This window comes from Lineus longissimus, chromosome 18 (assembly GCF_910592395.1).
Source record: "Lineus longissimus chromosome 18, tnLinLong1.2, whole genome shotgun sequence".
Lineage (NCBI taxonomy): Eukaryota > Metazoa > Nemertea > Pilidiophora > Heteronemertea > Lineidae > Lineus > Lineus longissimus.
In genome coordinates, this window is record NC_088325.1 from 15,243,639 (window position 1) to 15,267,665 (window position 24,027).

A 24,027-nucleotide genomic window follows, 5' to 3' on the forward strand; every position below is an offset into this window, starting at 1 on the left:
CATGATGAAGAATGGCACTACAATCCTGAACTTCACTATTTTCCACTCTCCGACAGTGCAGTTTCAAACTCTGTCACATTTTCAACTACAATGAGAAACCCATGCTTTGGAGAAAACACCCATTTTCAAATTCGTTAATTGATACCAAAACTCTCCAATGGAGGAGTCATGGCACAATACGCCCTCCAGCATCCTGGCGTCTGGACGCCATTGTCGGAGACTCCAAATTACTATCTCAATTCAGCACGTATTTTATTTCGTGAGTGTCCGCAATAATCTCTGCTAGGATTTTTCGACCACACTGGCACAATGGCGCTGTCAGACCTCATCATCGAGATACAAAAATATAATGATGCTGTGATTGTATTTTCTCAACGGACGCGTCGGGTCCCCTGGTCCGAATGAAGTCTATCCCCCGCTGGGAAGTTCCCCCAAACTATTGTGACCCGCTTGCCTCTGCTCTCCAGTCGCGCCTCTCTCACGTGGGTCGCACGTTTAAATATCCGAGGCATTTTGTTTTCTTCACAAATGCGGAAGTGTTTGAGCTGAGAAGGTGTGTTCCGACATCTGATTTCTTGTGTCAAGAAACGACTCAAAGTTTAAAAGCCGTAACACTGTACTTGATACTGTATTGTTCCTTACACGTTATACGGTTCTTCATGGACATATTTCCTACTTTGGATGGCATTACGTTTTGAAACAGGACATCACGTTCATTTTTCTCTCAAGGTAGGCCACACTCTGAATTTCTCAATTTAAACAGGTCCATCTAGTACCTCAACGGTGCCATTGATTGCATTTATTCCACTGGACCGTTGGGTTTACAACCAGCAATAAACGACATACTGACATATTCATTCGACTTAATCAAACCAACAATACCCGCATTGTTTTTGAAGGCCGTGTCCCTGTTATTCTTAAAACAATAAGCTTGACTATTTCCAATCAATTTATCCACGCGCACAGCCCACCTTGTCCTGTCTTCCCCAGGGGAATAGGGCTCTCTGTTACCGAGGCGTTGTGAATTGGTTTATTGGTGACGTTATCCATTCCCTTCTGAGCCAGATTGTTCAAAGCTAGTTCAGTCACTAGTTTGGTAACTTGGCGTTTTCTCCTACAGTTATTAAGCCCTTTGGCCTTCATGTAAAGTTCCGTATTGCATGCATGAGTCACAATTTCAAATCGACTTCTTTTACAAGGCTTTCCTGAAATTTTCAAAGCGACGCGTTACTTTTTGAACAGTAAGTCACATCGATATGCCTTGAAAAGGACATGTTAACTGAGTGGCTTACAGTCAAGCGTGCCTCACCCCAGCCCTCATTATCAGCATCTGCTGTTTACTCGGGAAACCTAGCAAGTGCAGTTATCCTAGCTACCGAAATGCCACACCATTGCTTTCCCATTGTGATAAAGCTTAGAAAAACAGCCCTGGGTCCAATTGGTTCATGACAGGTGAGAGAACAAGTGGCAAGTTTACCATTTATTGACACTCATATAACGGAAATAACCGATTTTTTCATGATACCCCAGTATGTAGCGTATAACCCCTTTGTCGTCCAACGATCGTCGTACGACGTCCAGGGACCGAGTGAGTGGAGTATTTCCATCTCTGATCATTCATGGAGGTATACTGGCGACATGGATGACAGTAGTGATTTTTGACTTTCGCCTTGGATTTTGCACGAGGACTCGCACCTTCAAATAGCAAATAAAAGCTGGCAGTACATGAAAATGTAAGTACTTGTCGTATTCTCTTTGGTCCGTAGGGAAATTCTGAAACTTGCCGCAAGTCTATATTCTTAAAGTGGCACTGGTCCTTGAGATAACCACCTGTTGAAGAACAGGTTGGACCAGTTTGTGTTCCTTAGGCCACACCACGAAACATTGTGTGAAGATTGAGATTGTACTCGAGATTGTGGTGTCAAAACTGATTCAAATTTCCAATTTCTCTGATCCTGTAAAATCCTTGTCATTACAATACTTCAAGATGGCAGACAACGTGGGTAGAGCACTTTAATATTCCTAAGTTAGAGACAGGTTCCTTAGGTTAACTGTTGTCCATTGTAGCATGGAGGACCCAGCACATCAAAAGTAAACGCAATTAGAAACGCACCCAGGCGTAGAAATGATGAACTCGGAGCGACTTCATCATCTTTCTCATCAAATCTTTATGACAGGGTGATGAATCCTTTATTGTGGCCCTTATTCTGTAGTCATTGTGGCCCTCCTTCTACAGTTATCATTATTCTCATCTCTCTATTCTCTCCACCGCACCTATCTGGTCCCATTTGTTATAGAGGCGTTGGTATTGGGTTCCGAGTCGTCAAAAGTCATTATCTATCATAAACAGTGGGACCCTATTAGCACCTTGAGAAATACTGGTTCAGGGGTTCAAGGATGTGAAGTTTGAATTCCTGAAAGGGTGCAGATCTTCAAATCCGTGGCATCAGGATTCACATTGGAATTGAGAAGAGTTCACCGTGTCGCTTTTCGAATTGGTCGAGTTGGAATATGCATGCAATGGGACCTGGACGAGAGTTGTGGGCAAATGTCCCAAAGGTCAACGTCCTTCAGTTCAACATGGTATAATTCCAACGGCTGTTTAGGGATCAACTGACCCAGGGATTATTGACGAACCTATGTTACAATCACACTCCCTTGTGAGACCCTTGGGTCAATTTCAGACACCCGTTTCACCCTGATATTGTACATTTGTGTGTGTTTGTAAACGCGTCTGTTCCTTGTCATATGCTGCAGCCCGCGTCCCATCCAGCCAGGACACTAAATAAATACTGGAATGCTCTCCCTAAGGGACGGGTCGGCACACACGCAGTGACCCCCTGACCTGGCAGACACCACTTGCGACACCAGCACGAAGACTACTCATCACACCAGCTTTCCAAACATGGAACAACTGCTCCCTGTCTTTGGCCCTTGTTCCTTGACACGTTCTGTCCGCGATCATTGACCCCCTAAACAAAGGTGTCATCGCTGCGACGCGTGGGGTGCGCGTGATATGATTGACATTCCGTCACTCAAAACCAATTAAAATCAATAGCGCGGTAATTGACCGTTCCTTCTTCAGCAAATAATTGGGACACTGAAAAATTATTGTCAGTGGCATCCTTACCAAAAGGGGTCTACAGCTTGTATCACTATCCCCGGTCATCTGCCTTAGTTTAAAACCAAGTTGGTTGAACCGTCATGTTCTCCTCCGATAACCCTTCATACATTTCAAATACCCCTTTAAGAAATTTGAATCAGCGCCACGATTGGCAGAAATTGGAACAAAATTGCAACCGGATACAAAAAAGCCTTCTGGGCTTTCGTAAAATTTGGTTCCAGGTTCTGCCGACCGCGTCAAACCAGAGTCTTCAATTTCAAATATCTCATCAAATCCATAAAATTCCACCTCTAACAATACTGATTGTTATCATTGAATCAGGGGCTGGCTCTCGAGATGGCGAATTATTGTTATCATCAGATTCGACGGCGAGCTCTGTCAGTGAACAAGAGGGGTGCATTTGACAATGGACATGGACCATGCTTCTATGATATTCATCAACAGAAGTAATAGAATGATTGGGATTGCTAGAAGCAGCTGTTTCGAGGATGTCTCCTTCCTGGCGAACATTAGAGAATAACTGATATAGTCTATGACCGTCTTGAAACAACAGCTTCTTCTACCCCGGCCTTCTACTCGCCAAATTCTACCTCCTCCATTATGCCAATGATTGTCGCTCTTGTTAAGGTTGCCATGACTGCGATTCAGTTCAAAATTCCCATTGCATTTTCAAGCTACTTTCACAAGTTGTATTAGTTCTGACATACATGTACATGTATGTGTGTCTTTAGATTTGCTACTTTCTATTGTTCTTTGAATACCTTTGTCGCATTGTCTCTGCTACAATGAATCATTGTTGACCGTGTCCGCACGTCAACATGCCAGGTGCCTGTTGCGCGTGGCGGGTAAATAATAAACATGGTCCTCAGCAATCAGAGGGTTGAAGGGTCCTTGAAATGTATCAAGTACTGGTTTTACACGTTTAATTACGAGCTGTACCTGACTAAGAGTCCATTTCTTTCAGAAATAAGCCGCAGCAGATGACATTCCGAATGCTTTGTCGTTTCTATTAGTTTGTTGTGTTTGGTCATTTTCTGCCACAAAAGAGTTTGTGACGAATTAAGGGGAAAGGTGTTAAGATTCACATCAAAGTTAGATCTAACCAAAAAACAAATCCAGCAACATTTTGTTAGTTCAAAAGTGCTCGTGGTCTGGTCAGAAATGTCAATGTCTTTTCCCGTCAGGCAATCTGAGAACTGAACAGTTGATACTAATTCTCTCAAACGCTTTCTTTGATTGGACTGTCCACAGATAGGATAGTAATCTTAGCCCTTTGATAGTGCTCATCTTGCCCATTTTTGCACCAAAATTGCATCATTGTTCAGTTTTAATTTGGTGGACAGGGATGTAAACTACTGATAATCAAGGGAGAAAGGACTGTAATTACCTGGGTGATGGTTGGATGCAGACGATATTGGCAAGGCGGCCACTTTTGGTGTTGTGTCACGCTTTGTCATGGTTACGCCTCGTTATGCAGGGGTCCTTAGAAAATGATGACCCGGGCACTGCTGGGGGTCACTGGTGGCAGGGAGGTGGCTATTCAGTGATGATGGACAGTAGTTACAGTTGCGTAATGTTTTACTTTCGATTTGTATTGCAAACAGTTGGACATCAGGAATGCTGATGAAGATGGGATGTTTTGACATTGAAAGCTCATGTCATCAACTTTGAACATTCTTGCAGTGTCACATCTTTCAAGATCTCTGTTCCAAGTGATTGGTAGGAGACGCCCTGGGGACGGCTGCTCATTTCCGATGGAAAGCCCAGTTGTATGTCTGTGTACAGTGTTGTGTGCAGGGAAGCCATCTTGAAAATAAAATAAAAGCTGAATACCACATTTACGTTGTGTAGCTCCGGCGCCTAAGGCTAGGCACGAAACGCCATCCACCTTTTAACGCCGCCAATAAAATTCGATCCGACCCTATTCAGCGGTCAAATTGTTACCCTGTCTTGCAGTAATGCCATTACACTGGATGCATGCTCCTATCCTGACTGGTTTATCGCCTAGAATGGCCTGGGGCACCGGATGAAATGACGGACATCGCAATTTGATCCCGGCCATTGACCAGCCAACTTATTTTACCATGTGTCCTGGACAATCTGTGATAAAATCTTTCACAAATCCTGCCAATTTCAATCAAGAATAAATGGCTGTGCACCCTAATTTACTAATCCTGAAAATATGGGGTCTAAACGGCGCCTGTCAGTCCCCTGAACGACTCACAATGACAACAGATTGGTCGTAAATATGAAGCTTTGGACAAATTCTGTGCAATAACGATCAGATTTCCCATAGGCTGGTTGGTTAGGATGGATGATGAAGGCATAGAAGAAGCGACGCAGGTCCACTCATACCAGTTGATCACCTAATCTCACTATTTTGACATGTGAGTTGACAGAAGCAAATTTCTTCGAAAGTCACCTCCGCCATTTCGAAAACAAACATGGCCGCAACGGCAGCCATCTTGGAATTCGTTCAGCTTCCGCTGTGCTCGTTGCCAATTGCAGTCGCAATACAATCTCGTTCAAAATGTCTTGGAGCATATCGAACTTGGCATCTTGTATATTACTTTCAAGTCCTGCAGTACAAGTAACTATCCTATGAGAGCATAGGCCTAAGTTGTTGGTGACTGCACAGGAAAAGCACAATCAGACTTCAAAGGGAACCCCGTGAGACACCAAGCATAACAAGACAAAATATTTGCCCTTCGGATCATTCACTGAATATGAGAAATGGATGTGTAAACATAGGCCTACTCATCTCTTGTGGTGAATTGAGTTGGCTTTTGTCCCCAAATGTTTATTTATACTTAGTAGTTACGACTCGTTTATTTACAACAAATACCTAATATCTTAATTATGTTTCAAATGGAGAAGTACCAGAGGAATGTAGGCTGCTCAAAGACGGTGAAAGTCGTGGAACTATTCCCCCAAGGGATCAATAAAGTGATTGTCCCCTCCCGCTCTCTCTCAACCAGATCAAGCTTTTCATGTCGCAGGATACTCATTTTGTCAACAGTTCAAATAAGTAAGCCTTTGAGAGGTCCTTGATCCGGAAATTTTCGATCGATTTTCTATCAAAGGTAACTTTATTCAAAACCGACATAATGTGACTTTTTCATCGTTGTTTACTATGAGTATACCATCCTTGAATATGCCACAGGTGCCCTTAAAGACTAGCGGTGCAGTCTTATCTTGGCAATGTTCAAAGACCCGACCACACAAAACACTTCCTTATTACCGCTGGATTCCGCGAGAAATTCAACTATACACTGAGCGTAAATCGTGATAAAGTGCTATTGATAAGTGTTATCAGTTTAAAGAATTAAAATTTCAACTGCGAAGAATATATGTTTCACGTTTCCCCCTTTTGTAAGCTTCTCAGCTTCTCAGAGTAAGAGACAAAGCATATCCAACCGACGATGTTCTCGAAATGTTCCTTTTGTCACCTGGACTCGGAATATTTATTTTTATTTTACTGTTGACTATCCGGCGCGTGTCCAAAAGAGTTTGGTGACACGCGCTTCGGTTGTAACTTGCGATACTTGAGACAGTTTTGATTTGAACAAGGGTGTCAACGGTTGGCACAGTTATCATCGTTTGAATCTGAATTGTGTTGATGGAATTCGCGTCTTTGGGTTTTGTGCAAAAAAAACCCGTCAACATTCATTTCGTGTTGACCTCTGGTTAAATTGGTGAGCAGGGGTCTCTATATTTTCGGTTCATCTACACTTCTAAAGCAGTGGCGGTGACGATCAACCGCAAGCCTTCCCTCCTCTCATTACACTCTCTTTTGACCACTGCAACGGAGTGTGAAGATAGACAGTCAAGCAAAGATTAAAAGATCAGGCCGTCCACGTTCAAACAAGAACACCTATCTTTGAAAGAAGGCCCATTTGAATACGCTCGGAAATTGCATTAGGAAAATGGTGGCAACTACTTTTACGAAAAAGCAATTTAAATTAATGGTCCATCAGACCAATGGTTTGCGTTTTCATCTGAAAGGTGCACTGAGATTCAGGGAGGTGGAATGCCCGCCAGCGAAACAGGTAACAAGGTCTCAAACATTGGATTAGTCTACATTACCCAGGGTCAATGACAAAGAGGTCGGGAAATCTGTCGAAACGTTCACACCACATTGTCGCGAGGACTTGACCCCGTGTGGTTGCAAGATCGAGAATCTCTCGCTTCGCATCCTCCTTTTCAAATTTGAACCTCCCTGACGCTAATTGGTGTGAGCATGCGCATTGACGACCAATTAGCTACCTGTCAACTTGCGATCACTGAATGGTTTTAGAGCATGGGAATTCCCTTTGCTGGTCATTGATTGACAGGATAGCGAAGTGGTGACATCGATAGAGATTTCGTTTTCTATCTTATGAGTCCTTTCTCTCATGTGGGAACTTTTTCTGATTATTTAGTGATTAGTTGTAAAAATACTTCGGATAAGGTGTATCTGGGAGAAGAATTGCATTTGCTCTTGGATACATTCTGAAGAAGGTAGGTTACAATTTGTCATTGTTTCTCATTATGCTGTTCAATTCTAAGGTGTAGGCTCGGTATTGTAATTAGCTCAAAGAACAGCTTGGAAAAAATGGGGTTATCATGCAGATTTTGGACTGATTTCAGACTGACGCCCCTCCCCACCCCATGACCAAAAAGCTTGCTCTATTCTGACCAGTGATATGAGACCGCTTGGTCCAGTTTACTTGCGCCTGTCGCCCTCACCAATTTGATACTCATGGATCACTAGTAACTTGCAGGGCTTCCTTGGACCAGAAGGGGCTTCGGATAATAACCGTGGTACAAACTAATCAACTCATCACTACAGGGAACAGGTGAATTCGACCGTTGAGATTTATCATGAAATGTTACAACTCAATGTAATTGCCATCAGCATACTTGTAATACGGAAATTACCTTTCAAGATGTTGATACATGTACATGTACATTAATCTGTGACCCCTGCCAGCCCGAGGGGTGCATATTGAATTACTAATCAGTAACGAATTGAAGTATTTCAAATTCCTCAGAAACACCATCATGGTCATAGCACTTGCCCTGGGTTGTTGGTCATCTAACCGCCAATTCACCTGACGGCCACCTCCAAGCAACTTATGGGACAATTACAAACTTCTCTGAGATTTCTTCTCCAGTGTTACGCCTATGAAATGTAATTGTCCTTTTGAGAGTGACTTTCTCTCCAGGGACAATGCTGCCATCCTGTGCCGTGAACACCTCGTCCACAGCGGTCTTCACCTATCGAATTCAACTGTGATCGAAGAAAAAAAGAGCATCTTCTTACACCCTGGGGGCGAAACTATGAAAAGGTTCAAATCCGCTCAGCCTCCATCAATGTCCTGGGGGCATTGTCAATCTGGTCTGGTTGGTTATCTGCCGGTCTCATCGATGCAGAGTTCGAACTGGGGCCGACAGAAACCTGTTCAGGGTCAACGAGATGATGTGACAAAGATGGTATGAATGCAACCTTGCAGCTTCAGAACTATGTTCTTTACTCGAAGTTTTGATGCAATCAAAGAGATAAATCTCCCTAGACCTCATAAATTGATGGATTTTTAGCTCTGAGCAAGAATGCTGCCACAAGTGTCATTGTCAAAAAGGTCGGTCTTGGATGACGGAGCCTGTTCAAGGCCAACGAGATGATACTGAAAGATAGCGTGACTACAATGTTCGCCAAGAGCAAGAGGTCGACAGGCCAACAGTGAATGGGTTACTCGTGCTTCAACGCGGGCTACGAACGGACCGTGGATAGTGACCTCGAGAAAGTGTCAAATCACATTTTTCATCAAGGAGTTAAAACCATTTATGTGTCAACACTGTGCATCTGGGCAACACCAGAAAGCATGTTTTCTCCTGTCGAACTTTATCATACACTGCTGGTAATACCCATTGAGTAACAAATGATTAATACAAACCTGTTCTCAGTGATCAAACTTTCTCTTATTTACTGTTGTTCTTAATTGCACCTGAACTCATGCTTTATCATTAACGATAGGCCTACTGACTATCAGAATAAGGTGCTTTTAAATTGGATTAATTAAGTTAATCCAAGAATGTGTCTTTGGTCACGCTTTTCGCTTGCACTATAGGCCTACATATATCTAAAAGCGGGAAGATTTACCGAGGTAGATACTCAGTCCATTTCATAGTTGATAGTTGGGATTATGAGAAGTTAACTTTCCAATCTATGATTGATCAGGGGTAAGATTGTCAGCGGAAGACTAAACTAAACCAAGGACGCTGATCGGAACAATGATATAAATGAAACACGGTGTATTACAAAAGCTTTGATTAGGTAAAATACATTATATAGTCTTTAAAGGGTTAATAACAATCAGTACACTTTCTATTACATTTTAATTGATTAGGCCTATTCACTGTTTGTTCAACAGTGAGTCGGACACTACATGTAAATCTCCACAGAAAGAAGAGAAATACTCATGAAATAGATCAATTGTGTCAAGGGCCTATCGAAATTTCAAGCTAGATTAAGATCCTCGTGAACTCGAGATTATCAAAGTTGTTCTGTGATATGTCGTTTAAATTCTAAGCAGTTACCAGTGAGGAAAAGAAACTAACGAAATATGTCACCTTTGAATTTGCCCTTGCACGACCTTGAAAGGTAGGCCAAGGTCAACATGAGTCGACCAAGACTTTGTCGTATTCAAATTTTCAGATAATTGGGAAACGCTCATGCACCCACCCCAGTTGTAAATCCTGATTTTAAGAATCGCCTTTTGGCTAATTTTCCGAATCTTTTTTATTTTCAGAATGTTGACCGTAAACTCGCGGTAACCAAACCACCCTCACCTTGAATATGGAGGTCATGGAGACCTCGAGGGCGATCACCCAGAATTCCTTCATCCCCATAGCAACATTTGCAGGACTTGGTGCTATCTACAGTGTCATTCTGTTGTCATTCAACTGTAAATATAAGGCTATGAGGTAAGTCGTGTTAAAGGAGCTCCATCAGAAGTGAAGAAGGACTCGCCCTGTCTCGCCAATCGGCCGGAGTTGCTGTAACTGTGGTGTATCCGACCCATCAGTGGACAAGCATGGGAGTTTCCCAATGGCGAGACAGAGTCACCTCTTTCAGAATCGTACTTAAATTATGCAATGCGTCTCCCCATGCCATATGCCAGCATCTTTCAATAGTATACGTCATGGCGTAGTTCTGCGAATCCCATGTCCCACCTCCACCAGCCATCCCAAGATTTAGGACCAACCTTCTCTGGAGGACACTTCGCTCAGTACTTATCAGTAAACTGTGACCCACCTCTCAGTAAGATACAAATGAAGCCACGTGTTGGGTTCTCTGAGTCTCTCCAACTCTTACGATCTCAACCTTACAACATCTCATCTTTTCATTTTACAGACTGGCTAAGATGTCCAGCCCCAACATCAACCTGATGATACTGATTGGGGCCGTCTTCCTCTACCTCAGCTGTATTCTATACGGGCTGGAGGCTGTCCAAGGAGAAACTTCCACTTCGGTCTCTACGTTCGCGTGTCGGGTAAGTTCATCAGAGTTTTTGTAGACCACGTGTAAATGAGATGAGACAATTCTTCAGAAACGTATGCACGTTATCATGGTGGCAATTTAGTTCGACACTACCTGCTAAAGAAGATGCATAGTCCGGTCTTGGCTCACCGTCCTAACCTTTCTCACTTTGTTTCAGGCCTGGGCGTGGATCACCAGCTTATCCTTCACACTCCTCTTCGGATCCCTGTTCGCCAAATCCTGGCGAGTCCATCGAATCTTCCGCTCAGCCGGAGTCAAACGGACGGTCATCAGGGACGAGAAGCTGGTCGCCATCGTGATTGGTCTCATGATCATTGACGTCATCATCCTGGGTATTTGGCAGGGCATCGACCCTCTCAGGAGTGTCATCGTCTACTTCAACGAAAACAATCAGGTAAGACTACACGTTCGATTCACACCTTTTTTATCCTCGACCTGGAGTTAACCGACATTTTCCCTTCTGATGGCAATCTTGTCTCGCGAGATCCATACCATCGTCAACATAGATCTCTGATTGGTTCTCTGGCTTCTCTGAAGACTGTCCCGGCAAAGCAGAACTTGGGGCATCTGATTTGCTGAACGACAGAAAATCTGTGAATGAGGACTATGTTTCGAATTTGACACAGTGATACTCCAAATCGAATATGATACAACCGTGCAATCACGTTCTTTCCTCGTTTCTCGCTATGGGCTAGTGTTGGTACATAATCTTGAATTCCCAGTTGTACCACTATCAGCTACTGTCTTTATCTAATTCGTATTGCCTCTTTTCAGATGTCATTTTCATCAACTGCTTCTCCGGACTCAACCTCTGACCCACACTTCATATCTTCCCCATCTTCTGGAAACGACGTCATCGAGGTTCTCTCTCGTTCAACGTGCACAAGCCAGTATCTTCCGATCTGGTTCTTTGTCCTCCTCGTCTACAAAGGTGTACTCCTCTTCTACGGGACATATCTATCCTGGGTCATACGCCACGTGACCCTACCCTCCATGAACGACTCCACGTGTATCATTATAAGTTGTCACGTAACTACAATCGTCAGTGCTGCAGCCGTTTCATTGGCTGTCATCTTCAAGGAGTGGCCAGATGTTGTCTACACCAGTTTCAGTGCTGCCGTCTGGTTGTCCACCACCGTCACGCTGTCTGTTGAATTTCTACCAAAGGTAAGTTACTACAGTGCATCCCATCTTACCTGGCCACACATTTTATCTAGCCTTGCCTTCCTACTTCGTTATCTTTGTGAATTGCTCTTGTTTTCACGTTGTTCTACATTGTTGAAGCATTGTTTCCCATTGTTGTGACATTGTTCTTCATTGTTACTTTTCTGTTGCCAGATCCACCTGTGGAAGAAGAAGAATGCAGAGGAAGACTCGCTGAAGGTGTCAATCTCGTCCCAGGTGTATTCCTCACCTGGGCAGACTTTTGAACAGCTGGAGGAGGAGATGTACCACCTGGTGGCTGAGAATAGAGCGCTCAAGAAATCACTCGGCATGGTAAGCACACTTTCTCTACTGACAGCTCTTATCGGTGCTCTGATGAATTCCATTCTACCGAAATCCGCCATGTCCAGATCAGTACACTAATCATTACCAAAAGAGGTTCCAACATTCATGAGCCCCGCCGCCATCATTCAGTGACATGCCGCTGTTGATTGATCCAATCGTGGAGTAGTAAAGCTGCTCTCTCATACTCAAAGATTGTTAAACTCATTAGTTCCTCGGAGGTTGTTTGCTAACTTAGGCCTATTCTCGTTTCTTTGCAGAAGGATGTGACAATCAAGAAATTGGAAGATCACGTGTACAGTGCCAAGGACAAACTTTCACACCTCCTCGAAGGAAACGACAGCAAAGAAGACAGCGGCGTGCACATTGCCATGCCAACACCCATACCACGTGATCACCCTGACAACGATTCTGGCCACGCAGGAGACGACAGCAATGACAGTTTAGAGCCGCCATCTTATTCTCGCGGTGTGAACTGTAAGAATATCCAGATTGTGCGAGAGTCGACGCCGGCGAGTCCGAAAAGTAGCGTCAAGAGTATGAAGATGAAACGAAGAGCGAGCTTACGCAGTTTAGGAAGCTGTGCCTCAGAAAGATTCACCGAGTTGAGAGACGCTATTGCAGTGGACTTGGATCATGCGAAATATATCAGTGCCAATCTTAGGAGCGCCATCTGTAGTGACTTAGCTGAAGCTTCTTTTGGGTGTAGGAGCACCACTTATCAGTATGTTCAGTCAAAACAGGATCTGTCTGGTGCGATCGCCGGAAGCTATGATCTCGATGATAACTGTGACACTTATTCGTACGTTAGTAACCACCTTCCACGGCGACCAGCGTCCGTCGCAAGTTCTTGTGGGGCATCATCAATAGGGCGACACTCCCGTTGTTCAAGTTGTGATAGCATCTCCGCTCTTAGCAATGATAAAATGTACCCTGGTAGTTGCCCAGGTTCCACACCAAGGACACACAGACGCACATCACCATGGCGACAAAGCAGATCTAGGCGGGTCGGACGACGCCATTCGTGGAAACGACGACCAATCGAAAAAGTGTATTCCATCCAAGAACCACGTGAACCTTATACGAATCAAGTGGGTGTGGCGTTTAGAAGGGACCTTGCTGCTACCCCTGTGTGACTATAGGTTGGTTTCATCAAGGGTTGATGATGCTGGTGCTACATTTTAAATGTTTTTTGTGTGTACCTTTAGGGACGAGGTTGTTCCGTTTCGTTCCTGAGATAGATGGATGAAGACAATTTATAGAATGACCGCGACTACACGGGAGCTAGCTCCTTATATGTCGATCCAGCGTTTTTGATAAAGACGTTGTATAGAAACTGCTGCCATGTAAATTAGCCTAACGTATGCCAAATGTGCCGATATTAGATCATTAAACTAAATATTACTTAGTAAATCACTGTGTGTGTTTATTTCATTTTCCAGTTCCATATATCTCTCGATGTTGTAAAACATCTCTCAATAATGTTTGTATATCGACAGATCAAGACACCATTGTGTCAGTAAGATGAACATTTGAATTTGACCTGAACATATCATATAAAGAATGGAAAGTTTCACAAATGAGGTTGTTGTTTGTACATTTTATCATAAGGCCCCGTTCATGATCCATGACGACACGTGGCAATCCGAGTGAATATTTGCTATTCATGTAGACTAACGTGCACCCAACGCACTCGAAGTTTCAATAACCTTTGATAGGTGGCGACACACACCAATCTCGAAGCACCGGCATGTGCTGTCATCTAGTAGCAATATGGATAACCATAATTGTTCGATTTCTGTTACATTGCGTGTGATTGGTTGCTAGCTCAGCCCGGAGCCAATCAGCAGAGGCGTGTTGTATGGCCATCGGTATGTTGTAAACAACATGGTGGAAACCGAGAAAAAGGAAAATGTATGGGATTTCTGCTATTTTACATGATTTTCAGCAAATTGCAACTCCAGTGAATGACATTTGATATATTCTAATGAATAAAGATATTTCTCTATTCCTGCCTTTGTAATTGATGCAGCTATGAAGGGTTAGCCCTATCCAAACAAAGTAAAAATGAGCATTTTATTTGAGAAAAATAAAACTAGACTTACACTACAGACTACAGTACACCACACCAGTTGAAGTTTATCGCCACACATAATTATGATCATAGGTGCTGGCACTAAAAAATAATTGAGATCTCGTGAATTACTTCTAATTACAGGTAACTTGAATCAGCAACTTGGCTTGGAAGAAATCAACGACGTCCAGTCGACAAGAGTACACTCCAGCACCATGGCACTTGTTGATGAAATTGGTATTGGAGTCGGATTGTTCCTGCTCATATTAATCTGGACGATATCCATTTTCCTATGCTTAGCATTGTCTAGGGCTAAGGGTGGTGCAGGGTACGTTCGAAACAAAAAGAAAGATTCAGAAGAAAGTACACTTCATGCTTCTTCAGTTTGTTTCTCTGACTAGTGTCCCCTAGCAAAATGCCTGTTTGTTTTTACTTTACTAATTTTGATATGGAATTACTCCATGCTCACAAACACTGATGATGGGACAAGATGCATCCAGCATAGCAAGCTTTGGAAATACTACTAACAGGAGTCAGTATTTCAACTCACGTTAAACTTTTCATTCAAACCTGAGTTCAATACATGTAAATTGACTGGTGACTTTATGATTTCAGAGCTGCTTCTGTTGTTGTTCTCATCTTGGCTTCAGTTATTACACTGATTCTATGGTACATACCACGTTTGCCACCAGAGGGAGTTGTTGAGGAGGTCAAGGTAAATTAGACTACCAAAACACAATCTGGCTTAACATGTGCTTTTGGAAGTTTAAAACCCTGGGTTGTCCAAGGGTGCAAGCACAAAGACACAGCCATTATATTTGCAATCTTCGGATGATTACTAAGTATAGTTATTGAGCTGACTGTGGTATTCAAGTTTCTTTCTCCTTTCAAAATAATACAAATTACTTGTCTTATTTCAGGTGTATGACTACTTCTTCATTGCGCGGGTCTCACTTCTCACCTTCCTAAGCTTCTTCGTCCTTGTAGGAGCCTTTTTTGTTTTGGTCCACTATGCATCGGAGCCCATCAAAGGAAAGGCAATCAAAATGAAACGTTTTTAGGACGGAGTGGAAGCACATATCCTGTTGGTGCTGAAAGCCTGAATGACATCCTGGGGGACGCAAAACTGATCGAATTCGAGCGTCTGTTTTCAAACAAGTCCAGTCAGAAGAGAGATAGCATAAACTGATCATTTATTCCGTTTAAACATTTTCTAAAGTTGCAGTTTTTTAGATGGGTGATGAGCTGGGTCACGATGGATGACAGTTACTTTTTCAGCCTTGCTGGTCATGGCGGCATAGAATGGCGTGAGTGGATATGTGATCTAAAAAGTGCCGTCCATTCGTTTGAATACAGGATAGTTTTATCAATGATGTAGGGAGAGGAAGGGGTTAAGATATTTTATTATGAGGATATGTGAGTTAGTTGATCTGGCAAGGTACTGGTAGATAGATTTAGGACTTTGTGGATGATAGAACTTCAGGTTTGAGGAGAGTCTACCACTTTCATATGATGTAATTTAATTATTCTTGAAGAGGATTATAGATAAAGTTTTATACTTTTTATGCATGTATTTCTTCGTTCAGTTCTTGACCCATTCATTGGGTCAATTGTGGTTTGATTACAACATCATCCATGGGGAAACCTACTTCCAAAGACTATGTTGTAAATTCTTGGTTCGAGCACTTGGTATTTTCGGAGCGATTGTGACTTGGTCTTCAAGGGCGTACAAAGACAACCATGCAACAGAACTGGAGAAGAGTTTTTTCGAGCAAAGCCATTTCATGGCATGGTCACAATTCGTCCCTTAAACCCTTCACTCCTATGACAAACCACCTGATGCATCAACAGCTCCTCCTCCTTGTCCGGTCTCTTGAGGACAAAGTCACAACAACAATGGGGGGCCACGTCCACACGAACATGTTTAAGACTGGGTCTTGGTCAATCTCTACAGTGTTAGGGACTCCAATGTTTTCATCACATGACTTTACATGGTATTACCATTATATTCACACAGAAATGAATGATGATGAAACACCAAAATTAAAACAGGATGTTTTATTGGTAACTATAGGTACAAGAGGATGATACAGCATTGATATAAGAAAGGTTCTTCTGTCAATAACATCTATGAGTTCCACTGAGCAAATGTACAAGTTTCACGCCATCATGAAAAGGAGCATTATTGTCTTCTAACATCCCTGAGTTGGTCCAAATACTCTCACAGCTAGCTCTCCGTCGGATCAATGATGCCCATAACCAAAATGAAAACACACAATTGAATGTCATAATCCAGTCCTTGTTTATCACAATAATGCAAGTGCGAGACTTCCAACGACAGTGGCGGCGATTAATGTGTAGCCACTCATGTAGACTTCCTTGATTTTGAAGCCAAATCCGAGATCCCAGGCCTGTGGATAGAAAATGATACACATCATTATTTGGAGGAAGTGAAAAAGATGCATCACTCAGTGAATGAAGTAGACCCTTAGGAAATGGACCTACGTTTCATTCAGTCCAACCATACAACAAGATATGCAGTCATGTAAGTAATAGTAAGGGATTCATTCGCAAGCAGACGGGCAGCATGGCGTAGTGATAAAGAGTCAGACTCATAGTAGCAACACATGACACAGACACAGTGCTTGTGGTCATTGGCAAGCAACCTCGAATGACACCTAAAACTGGCTGCTGCTGACAGGAGAAGGAAAATACCCATTACAAGTGAGAAACCTGAGTAGGCCTTAAATGGGATCAACTACTCCTCCAGGTTGAAGACCAAGTAATGCGTCGAATGATTCATAATGGTGCCAAACTAAAGTGGCACTTGACAAATACACACAAGAGCAAATGTGGGGAACTCACCATGTGCCTTAGACCAGCCAATGTATGGTAAACGAATGGCATCGCTATAAACAACTTGGTGGTAAAGATGATTGCAGAGGACATTGGCAAGGTGGTCAAGACGTGTGCATAACTTGCAAAGTCACCGGATCCTAGGATGACAGCCGGGGGAAGCACGTAGATGACTGGAAGAACAAGCCAACACATGAAGTCTCATTCAGTATGAAAAGAGAATTGATTTGCTCAGGAGTAGCAGGATGATTTAACAAAAGTAGCGGCCACTGTATCCATCTCTGTACGAGGTTGTACACTAATAGACTTACTCACTTAAACACCAAGCCAGAAGGCTTTAAACAGCCTCTGGCCTACTATGTTTTATCCCTCTGATAAAAGCAATTCAAACCAAAAGAACTGTTTTTTGTTGTGAAAATGCATAAAATCTCTTGTGACTCAAGCGCTCATTTCATCTTTGGATTTCAGAGGAAATATGAAGATCTTTAGATATAGGGAAGTAAAGAAAGCACCTTCTTGCTACCTCATAGATATGACATTACTTACTACCAGTTAAAGCCATCCCTGTTGCCCTGTTCATAATCGACAGTCCGGAGGTGAAACCAAAGCTGAAACAACAGAAAAATAGTCATGTAAGGAATTATCATGTTGATACTTTCAAAGTGCTATTATACTGTATGTATTATATGGTTGGCCAGGCCGACTTACTGGTGGGGAACAGCAGTCCTAATGTCTCTTCCTTTCATAGGATGGACGCACAATGACGGTAGATCAGCATGATGATTGGCCAACATAAAGGAGTTTACCATACATGCATACACGAAGCAACTTCAGTCAAGAAACTCACTTGAATGTTGTCATATACGGTGACATCGGACGCTTGAGGCGAACTTCATTTTTCTCCCAGAATTGCTTCTGTTCCTCCACAGACTTCGGGTTCATTGAGATTGTCGCTGCTCGGAACGTTAGTGAGGTGCTCCGACGCATCAAAGATGCACCCCGGGCTGCCCTTGAATAGAAAGGTAATTTTGTTGATATTTTGATGGATTGACTTACCTGGCCAAAACAAGCTGCGTAACTATGCACAGAGTAAATATTTGATTTTAAGACTTTTTAACTTTTTTTTAAAGAGAGATCACTACGAGACTGGTATCAGTAAGGCTAAGGGTAAATGTTACACGGTGGTTTTATACCACGTCAAAAGAGCTGAATAACACTAAGACAACAGGTTTTCCAAGAGTGTGCATGGACAAACCCTTCTTTCATGTTGAACATCTCAGCAACTCTCAATATTACTAACCTGAGAAGTGTCAAGGCCATAACTGCATTGAATATCTGAAATCTGGAAAACAAGAGAGTATTAATTCAGCTTTAGAGTGATGGGAGGGACGGTGGCAGGGCGACAGTCGGAACTGTTAGGCTACTGTTGGTACATCATCTAAATTGGTTGCAGCTCCATCTTTTCTCGAGACACCCTCTATAATCAGCAACTTGCCATGAGCATCAGCATGATGATAAGCAATACAATAGGAATGAAAATAGGCCTTCGTACGGACATGCAAGTATATACGCTATACATTTACAACGTATGCTACAGAGAGAGTGTATGGTGCATTGCTTAATGCTAGGCCTAGTGTTAGTGTATTTTGTACACAGAGAAATTAACACAATAACAGTCGAGGTCATTCCTTGGGCACTTTTTTCCTCGTTAGGCTTGTTTTCGATAAAGAACAGCGAAGATACCATGCAAAACACGATCTTTACATCAAACACACTCAACAAAAACCTTTTATCATACTTTTCTAAATCAGAATATGCTTCAAAACGGAGTTTTTTTATCAATATCCGACTGCTTTTAAAATCGGACAGTAGTGATTACGTAATAGGACTAGCGGTAGAAAATGGAACTAAGTGTTATAGAATTGATAACCAGCTAGAAGAGTCGTTGGGTCCGATAACCAGCTGGGGAGCGCCTCAGCGCCTCTAGTGTCAAGATGGGGGTAATAGCTGGTTACGATTAGACAGTGGTGCCACTATTGGGGAAACCGGTGGGTGTTCAAAAGTCATAACCGCTGGTCACGGCCGAGCACGTGGCAGAGACCGAGCTACCATTTAGCATACGCATTGCAACAAAAGCAGTCATCAACATTCTTGATTACTTATGGCTGCAGCAGCAGGCAGTTCAGAAACTATAGGAGGCGAAAAAATGTCATCACGATACTGCAGAATGCGCACGCTTGCATCCTGGTTGCCAATTAGTCAACTGAGGTTTTCCTCATAAAACAATAAGGAAGCGATAGCCTATACTGTTCGCTAATGACTACGGCCTATTTTTGTGTCAATATGCTCCTTCCAAACTGTAATCTCAAGCCTTCTAGAGAGGATATGAAATTATAAGATCTACTCCTATAGTTTCCTTCGATCTTAAAGGTAGACGGACAGTTTGTATTCATGAACTCAAGAGGCGACGGTATGATTCCATTGTACGTGAAGCAATGGGGCTCAGAACCAGCAGAGTGGTGCGGGGATTGGTGCAGCTGGGACAGACTGGACAAGGGTTGACCAGGACGACGAAAGTGACTTCGATGAGTATGAGGAGGGATCCTTGAAATTTTGACGAGAGGCTGTCATATTCCCTTTAACTCTGACGTTCACGAAGCCTATTAACGGAGCAATTGATATAAGGCCCAGCAATACTTGATATTCTCATTTATTAATAAATCCGTCTAATGCAAACATCCTCAATGAAGTCATTTCACTTGTTAATCTTTCTGTTTGTGCCGTTTAAATTTGGTAAGTCTTTCTTGAATGCATTCTAACTGATTTCCTCATCACCAAAACCCTGTGGTGTGAACCTCGAGTGTTTCCTTTTTCCCCCCTTGTTTGAGAACGCTAAGAGACCAATTGACACCGTTTTCTCGGTTTCTCCCTTCGAAAAGCCATGGTCTCTTTAGCCGTCTATTGTATCCTTATGTGTATTCGTCACCAATTATACAACTATAATATTTGTCTGATCATGAAGTCAGCAATGGTCTTTTGTTTCAGTGGATTCAGGTCCAGAAAAAACGTACAGTCTGTGCGCCCGCCAGACTATCTCCGTACCGAAGGGACTCCTCGGTGTCCTAATCTTCGACCCACTGAGAAACGACGACATGGATTCCACGGATGGTTGGGTATACCAAGCAGGCACCTATTGTTTTTGTGAAGTCCACTTTCAAACGACAACACAAGTCCGAATAAGTAACATCGCCAACTCGCACAAAACGTATGACAAGATTAAGTTCATATGGGACAAAGCGATCTATTCCTTCGGACTGCAGACGCTCACAGATGAGACAAGGACTGCGAGGAATCGCTTCAAAGTGGAGTTCAAATCTGAAAATGCGGGTTACGGGCACTTCAAGTTCAGATTAATAGGTAGGCTTCTTCAGAGAAATGACAATCTTAGGTCAATCTCTTCACCAGTCTTCATAATGTCGAATTCTGGCGCTTGCCATCGATCGATTGTTCTCTCAATGATCTGTTCCCTATGAGCATATTGTGAGTGGTCGACTTCTGCCAAGTGCGACCAAAACGCAGGGAGTCCTGCGCTCTCCCGAGAGCAGATGTTTTTTTATTCATGTTCATTGTGTCCTCAAATGTCTCTGCATGTTCATAATCAATATGCCAACAACACACCAGATACAAAGATCACAACCAACCGTTTCAGAGTTATCTTTCTGTAGACGTCCGTGACTGACAAGACTGAAATATGTTACGAGAGTAGGCAATGATGATGCCCTCATTTACCTTACTCGGGCAAGAAAAGTCCCCGCCGTCATTTCTTCAACGTGTCTCCTTTCCCCTTAGCTTTAGACCGGGATTTGGAACTGAGTTGCAATATAGAAAGAACAACAATGTCCACCTCATCGACAACTACCATCACCACACCAACACCAACAACCCCGGACAAAGGCACCACTAGCGTTGCATCGACGACGGAGGAAGGTATGTCACTTGGGAACCTTTCAACCGCAAAAGGGACAGTGGTGTCTTCTATACCTACCGAATCCATTGCAGTTGGTGAGGGAGAGAAGGCTAAGATCTCACCAAGCCACAGAAACCAGCAGTTGCCACGATTAGGTGAGCAATCCGAAAACCGATAAATGAAGTAAAAAATGTTTTTTTGACTGAATAAAGCAGGCGACAAAGTCACAAAAGGTGTGATCGTGTTGCGTTAAAGATGTTGGAGCTTCAGTTAAACTAAACTGTATCGGTTTCAATGAAACTATTTCTTCGATACGAAAAGGTCACATTCGCCTTGAATTAAGTAGGCTAGTATTCGGCAGCGATCTTTCGAAAATCAACTTGTGTAACATCAATGGCTGCTCAGTGATTATTAAACTGTCTCTCCGTCGCCAAGATCCGTCTGAAACCACCCTCTTATATGGACGGGCTCTAAATTATGTCAAATCTAAAACATGTAAGCTTATAACTTGATGCCATTTATGTGAACAGTTAATCCTAAATGTTACAGAAGCTGAATTGAAGGGGAACTTCTGCTTCTTTATCATTTGAAGGTTTCTTCTCCAGATCCAGCTGTACATGTAATCTTCTGGCCGGTCTTCGCTCCCGTCTTGGTGGTCGTCTATGCTGTGCTCCATCTCGTCTTTGTACCGATCCTGGTAAAAAGGTGAGCATGACTTTTTGTAAAGTTACATCGCGAATGGAGTAAAGCCCATCCTGACTAGACTCCCATGCAGTCAATTTTGTCATCCTGATCGCGCGTCCTTCCTCTATGTCGGGGAGACGAGCGGTTAACAGCAGCTATTGTGGAATCTGACGTAGCGGACGTCTTCTGGTGTCATTTAACACTTAACCGATTGTTTCATTCAATGGTCAATGAAAAAGTGATCCAACTTTCTTTACAGGCAGCGTGAAAAGAGGCACGGGCGACAAGAGATCGAGATGGAGGATGTTGGTGGACAGGTCAGCAAGCAGAAGACGATGTGCGCGGACGTTGGACAATATTCTGAACCAGCAGACTTCAAATTACGCGACAGGGAAACGGAATCAGGTGACAGGGAGACGTTCCATGCCTATTCGGAACCCCAGGATTCGAGACTGCATTCAGTGAAATGCGAATCGGGAGCAGATGGCAACACAATGGGAATTTTAAAAACGCCAAGATCGGGGAGAAATGGCGGGGAGGGAACCTACTGTGAAGTGAGACAAACGTTCTTCCTTCAACCGAAATCGGCGGCTGGGCAGGTGAAGGGTAATGTACATTCGGCCACGTTCCAGGGTGAGAGCAACTCGTCCGTGGTCGAAGAAGATGTGTACGACAAGCTCAAGTGCCCCCTTTTGTCGAAGCCGGAGACCATGTTGAAGACGCAGACTCTGGACCAGAAAAGACTCGACACAGGGATCAGCCCGTATGGCACTCTCAGTGGACCCAACCCGTCTACCCCAGAGACAAGGCTAAAAAGCGAGAGCGGAGTCGGTATCGGACGTTCTCACAGCAACTGTGACGAAGAAGTGTATGATATTTTGAACCACCCTTTACTCTCAAAGCCGGTGACTATGCTCAAGACGTCGTCTAGGGCAGAATCGGATTGACAGCGAATTCACCATGGTTAAATCAGATTTCACAATCGTGAATCACTGATCATTTTCGTAAGGGTTTTCTCTCCAGGGTACACAATTATTTCTTCAGGGTCTGACAGGTCTTCTCTAGATGTGCCATCCAATGACACAATGGGCCTGGCTGCTAGAAGCATTAAAAAGTTAATATTTCTAAAAATTCTGAAAATTACACAATATCGCTATTTATCGAAATATGACAGAATATTGCAAAATGTGCGAGAAGCAGAAGCATAATATTAAAAGAATTTATCGCCACCGTGGCCAACCCCAATCACAATCGGGGGCCTTTGATACCAACACAAGCCACTTCACAAAGGCTGTGTAGACGACTTTGGGCGGGAGGCATACCCTCGTCCATTTCCCACCGTCTCCCGGGCTTGCGGATAAGAAAGAAAGGGTCAGCCAAACGAATCACCTATTTAACGCGTTCGATTTCGAGCGGATCTCGGGCCTATAGAAGCGCATGCCCAGTATGAATCGCGCCCGAACGCCTTGCGCCAAGCCCCATTCAAAAGCAAACAGGGACTAACAACGCATTTGAGGGCTTCTTTCCAAAATTACACTGTAGACAGATTGATCAAATCAAGTATTTTTATGTATATATTGATGTCTTTTTGGTGGCACGTTCTGCATGAGAGAAAGGACTTTGGGAGGATTCACCTGTCTTCTTTGACTGTGGTCCCAAAGTACTCGAGTTGTACTTAAAGAGTTGTCCGGTAGATATTGGGTACTGCCAGTCTCGTGAGATCTGATAACCAGCTGGCAGAGGTTGGTTGTTCCATTGTCCGTCATTTCCATGGTACAACCAAATCAGTGGGCTTTTGTCCGAGGAATGAAGTGTTCCAAATACAGTTGGAATTACCTGTAGCCTAAGTGATTCCGATGGTTATTCCATCCTTTCGTGGGAACTCAGCTATGATACCATTGATCCAGGTTAGGACTGGGACCTTGCTCTCATGACTTGTGTTGACTTATGTTTTTGAGTATTATAGTACATGTATGATGCAGAATAGAAAGAACCAAGACTTGAACTTTGACCTCGCATTTATAATAATGAGGGGGCAATGAAACCACCAACTTTTAGTGCAGCTAGTTCGGGGCATCGATCTGCTCGGTCGCCCTGTTAATAAGACTTCAAGCTGGCTGAGGACGTTTCAGGAACTAATCCCTGCGCTACATTCTTACCCATTGATCCATCAGAAGATCATTATGCCTCTTTTCTTTAGGCTGGAATAGGAGCCTTGTCTTAACTTCCTGTACGTCTTAGGTTCGACTCCCAAATAAATGAGACAGAGTCAT

At 43.2% G+C, this 24,027-nt stretch overlaps 4 protein-coding genes across 10 annotated transcripts in view; 3 read left to right on the plus strand and 1 right to left on the minus strand.

Annotated features, from left to right (window-relative positions):
- LOC135502340 (gamma-aminobutyric acid type B receptor subunit 2-like) overlaps positions 1 to 13,673 on the plus strand; it is a 71,853-nt gene extending 58,180 nt beyond the window's left edge. Inside the window, exons 1-7 of one of the 5 annotated variants that reach the window (XM_064795105.1) lie at positions 545 to 729; positions 9,916 to 10,090; positions 10,521 to 10,659; positions 10,825 to 11,061; positions 11,442 to 11,834; positions 12,006 to 12,164; positions 12,434 to 13,673. In XM_064795105.1, coding sequence (XP_064651175.1) covers positions 9,963 to 10,090; positions 10,521 to 10,659; positions 10,825 to 11,061; positions 11,442 to 11,834; positions 12,006 to 12,164; positions 12,434 to 13,309 — 1,932 coding nt within the window. In that variant the 5' untranslated portion in view covers positions 545 to 729; positions 9,916 to 9,962 and the 3' untranslated portion in view covers positions 13,310 to 13,673. Of the gene's footprint in view, positions 1 to 544; positions 730 to 1,679; positions 1,734 to 7,470; positions 7,625 to 9,686; positions 9,768 to 9,915; positions 10,091 to 10,520; positions 10,660 to 10,824; positions 11,062 to 11,441; positions 11,835 to 12,005; positions 12,165 to 12,433 lie in introns of those variants that run through there. The other 4 variants (XM_064795107.1, XM_064795103.1, XM_064795104.1 and 1 more) reach the window with 4 other exon arrangements.
- Positions 13,674 to 14,025: 352 nt separating this feature from the next.
- On the plus strand, positions 14,026 to 15,816 carry LOC135502349 (transmembrane protein 218-like). The gene is made up of 4 exons (XM_064795134.1): positions 14,026 to 14,087; positions 14,392 to 14,575; positions 14,863 to 14,962; positions 15,168 to 15,816. Exons 2-4 carry the CDS (start codon positions 14,463 to 14,465, stop codon positions 15,306 to 15,308), a joined length of 354 nt encoding a protein of 117 aa, XP_064651204.1. The 5' UTR covers positions 14,026 to 14,087; positions 14,392 to 14,462; the 3' UTR covers positions 15,309 to 15,816.
- Positions 15,817 to 16,290: 474 nt separating this feature from the next.
- On the minus strand, positions 16,291 to 19,072 carry LOC135502348 (succinate dehydrogenase cytochrome b560 subunit, mitochondrial-like). 3 transcript variants are annotated; one of them, XM_064795130.1, is made up of 6 exons: positions 18,902 to 19,072; positions 18,404 to 18,445; positions 17,951 to 18,112; positions 17,650 to 17,711; positions 17,113 to 17,276; positions 16,291 to 16,658 (listed from the first exon to the last, which is right to left on the minus strand). In XM_064795130.1, exons 2-6 carry the CDS (start codon positions 18,421 to 18,423, stop codon positions 16,554 to 16,556), a joined length of 513 nt encoding a protein of 170 aa, XP_064651200.1. In that variant the 5' UTR covers positions 18,424 to 18,445; positions 18,902 to 19,072; the 3' UTR covers positions 16,291 to 16,553. The 3 variants fall into 3 exon arrangements, with proteins under 3 accessions (XP_064651200.1, XP_064651203.1, XP_064651202.1); XM_064795133.1 differs by having other exon boundaries at positions 19,034 to 19,052; XM_064795132.1 differs by lacking the exon at positions 18,902 to 19,072 and adding an exon at positions 18,599 to 18,863.
- Positions 19,073 to 20,399: 1,327 nt separating this feature from the next.
- LOC135502345 (uncharacterized) lies at positions 20,400 to 24,002 on the plus strand. The gene is made up of 4 exons (XM_064795127.1): positions 20,400 to 20,520; positions 20,953 to 21,225; positions 21,676 to 21,775; positions 22,014 to 24,002. Exons 2-4 carry the CDS (start codon positions 21,000 to 21,002, stop codon positions 22,699 to 22,701), a joined length of 1,014 nt encoding a protein of 337 aa, XP_064651197.1. The 5' UTR covers positions 20,400 to 20,520; positions 20,953 to 20,999; the 3' UTR covers positions 22,702 to 24,002.
- Positions 24,003 to 24,027: the final 25 nt, after the last annotated feature.

What these genes read in the sequence shown, in the direction of transcription:
- LOC135502349 (XM_064795134.1), top strand. Translation starts at nt 14,463, where the DNA reads ATGGCACTTGTTGATGAAATTGGTATTGGAGTCGGATTGTTCCTGCTC. An exon ending in AGGGCTAAGGGTGGTGCAGG is followed by an intron (nt 14,576 to 14,862) that starts GTACGTTCGAAA and finishes TTATGATTTCAG; the next exon opens with AGCTGCTTCTGTTGTTGTTC. An exon ending in GAGTTGTTGAGGAGGTCAAG is followed by an intron (nt 14,963 to 15,167) that starts GTAAATTAGACT and finishes GTCTTATTTCAG; the next exon opens with GTGTATGACTACTTCTTCAT.
- LOC135502348 (XM_064795130.1), bottom strand. Translation starts at nt 18,423, where the DNA reads ATGGCCTTGACACTTCTCAG. An exon ending in ATGGCCTTGACACTTCTCAG is followed by an intron (nt 18,113 to 18,403) that starts GTTAGTAATATT and finishes TTTCTATTCAAG; the next exon opens with GGCAGCCCGGGGTGCATCTT. An exon ending in TGGCTGGTCTAAGGCACATG is followed by an intron (nt 16,659 to 17,112) that starts GTGAGTTCCCCA and finishes TTCTATCCACAG; the next exon opens with GCCTGGGATCTCGGATTTGG.
- LOC135502345 (XM_064795127.1), top strand. Translation starts at nt 21,000, where the DNA reads ATGTCCACCTCATCGACAACTACCATCACCACACCAACACCAACAACC. An exon ending in CCAGCAGTTGCCACGATTAG is followed by an intron (nt 21,226 to 21,675) that starts GTGAGCAATCCG and finishes TTTCTTCTCCAG; the next exon opens with ATCCAGCTGTACATGTAATC. An exon ending in GTACCGATCCTGGTAAAAAG is followed by an intron (nt 21,776 to 22,013) that starts GTGAGCATGACT and finishes CTTTCTTTACAG; the next exon opens with GCAGCGTGAAAAGAGGCACG.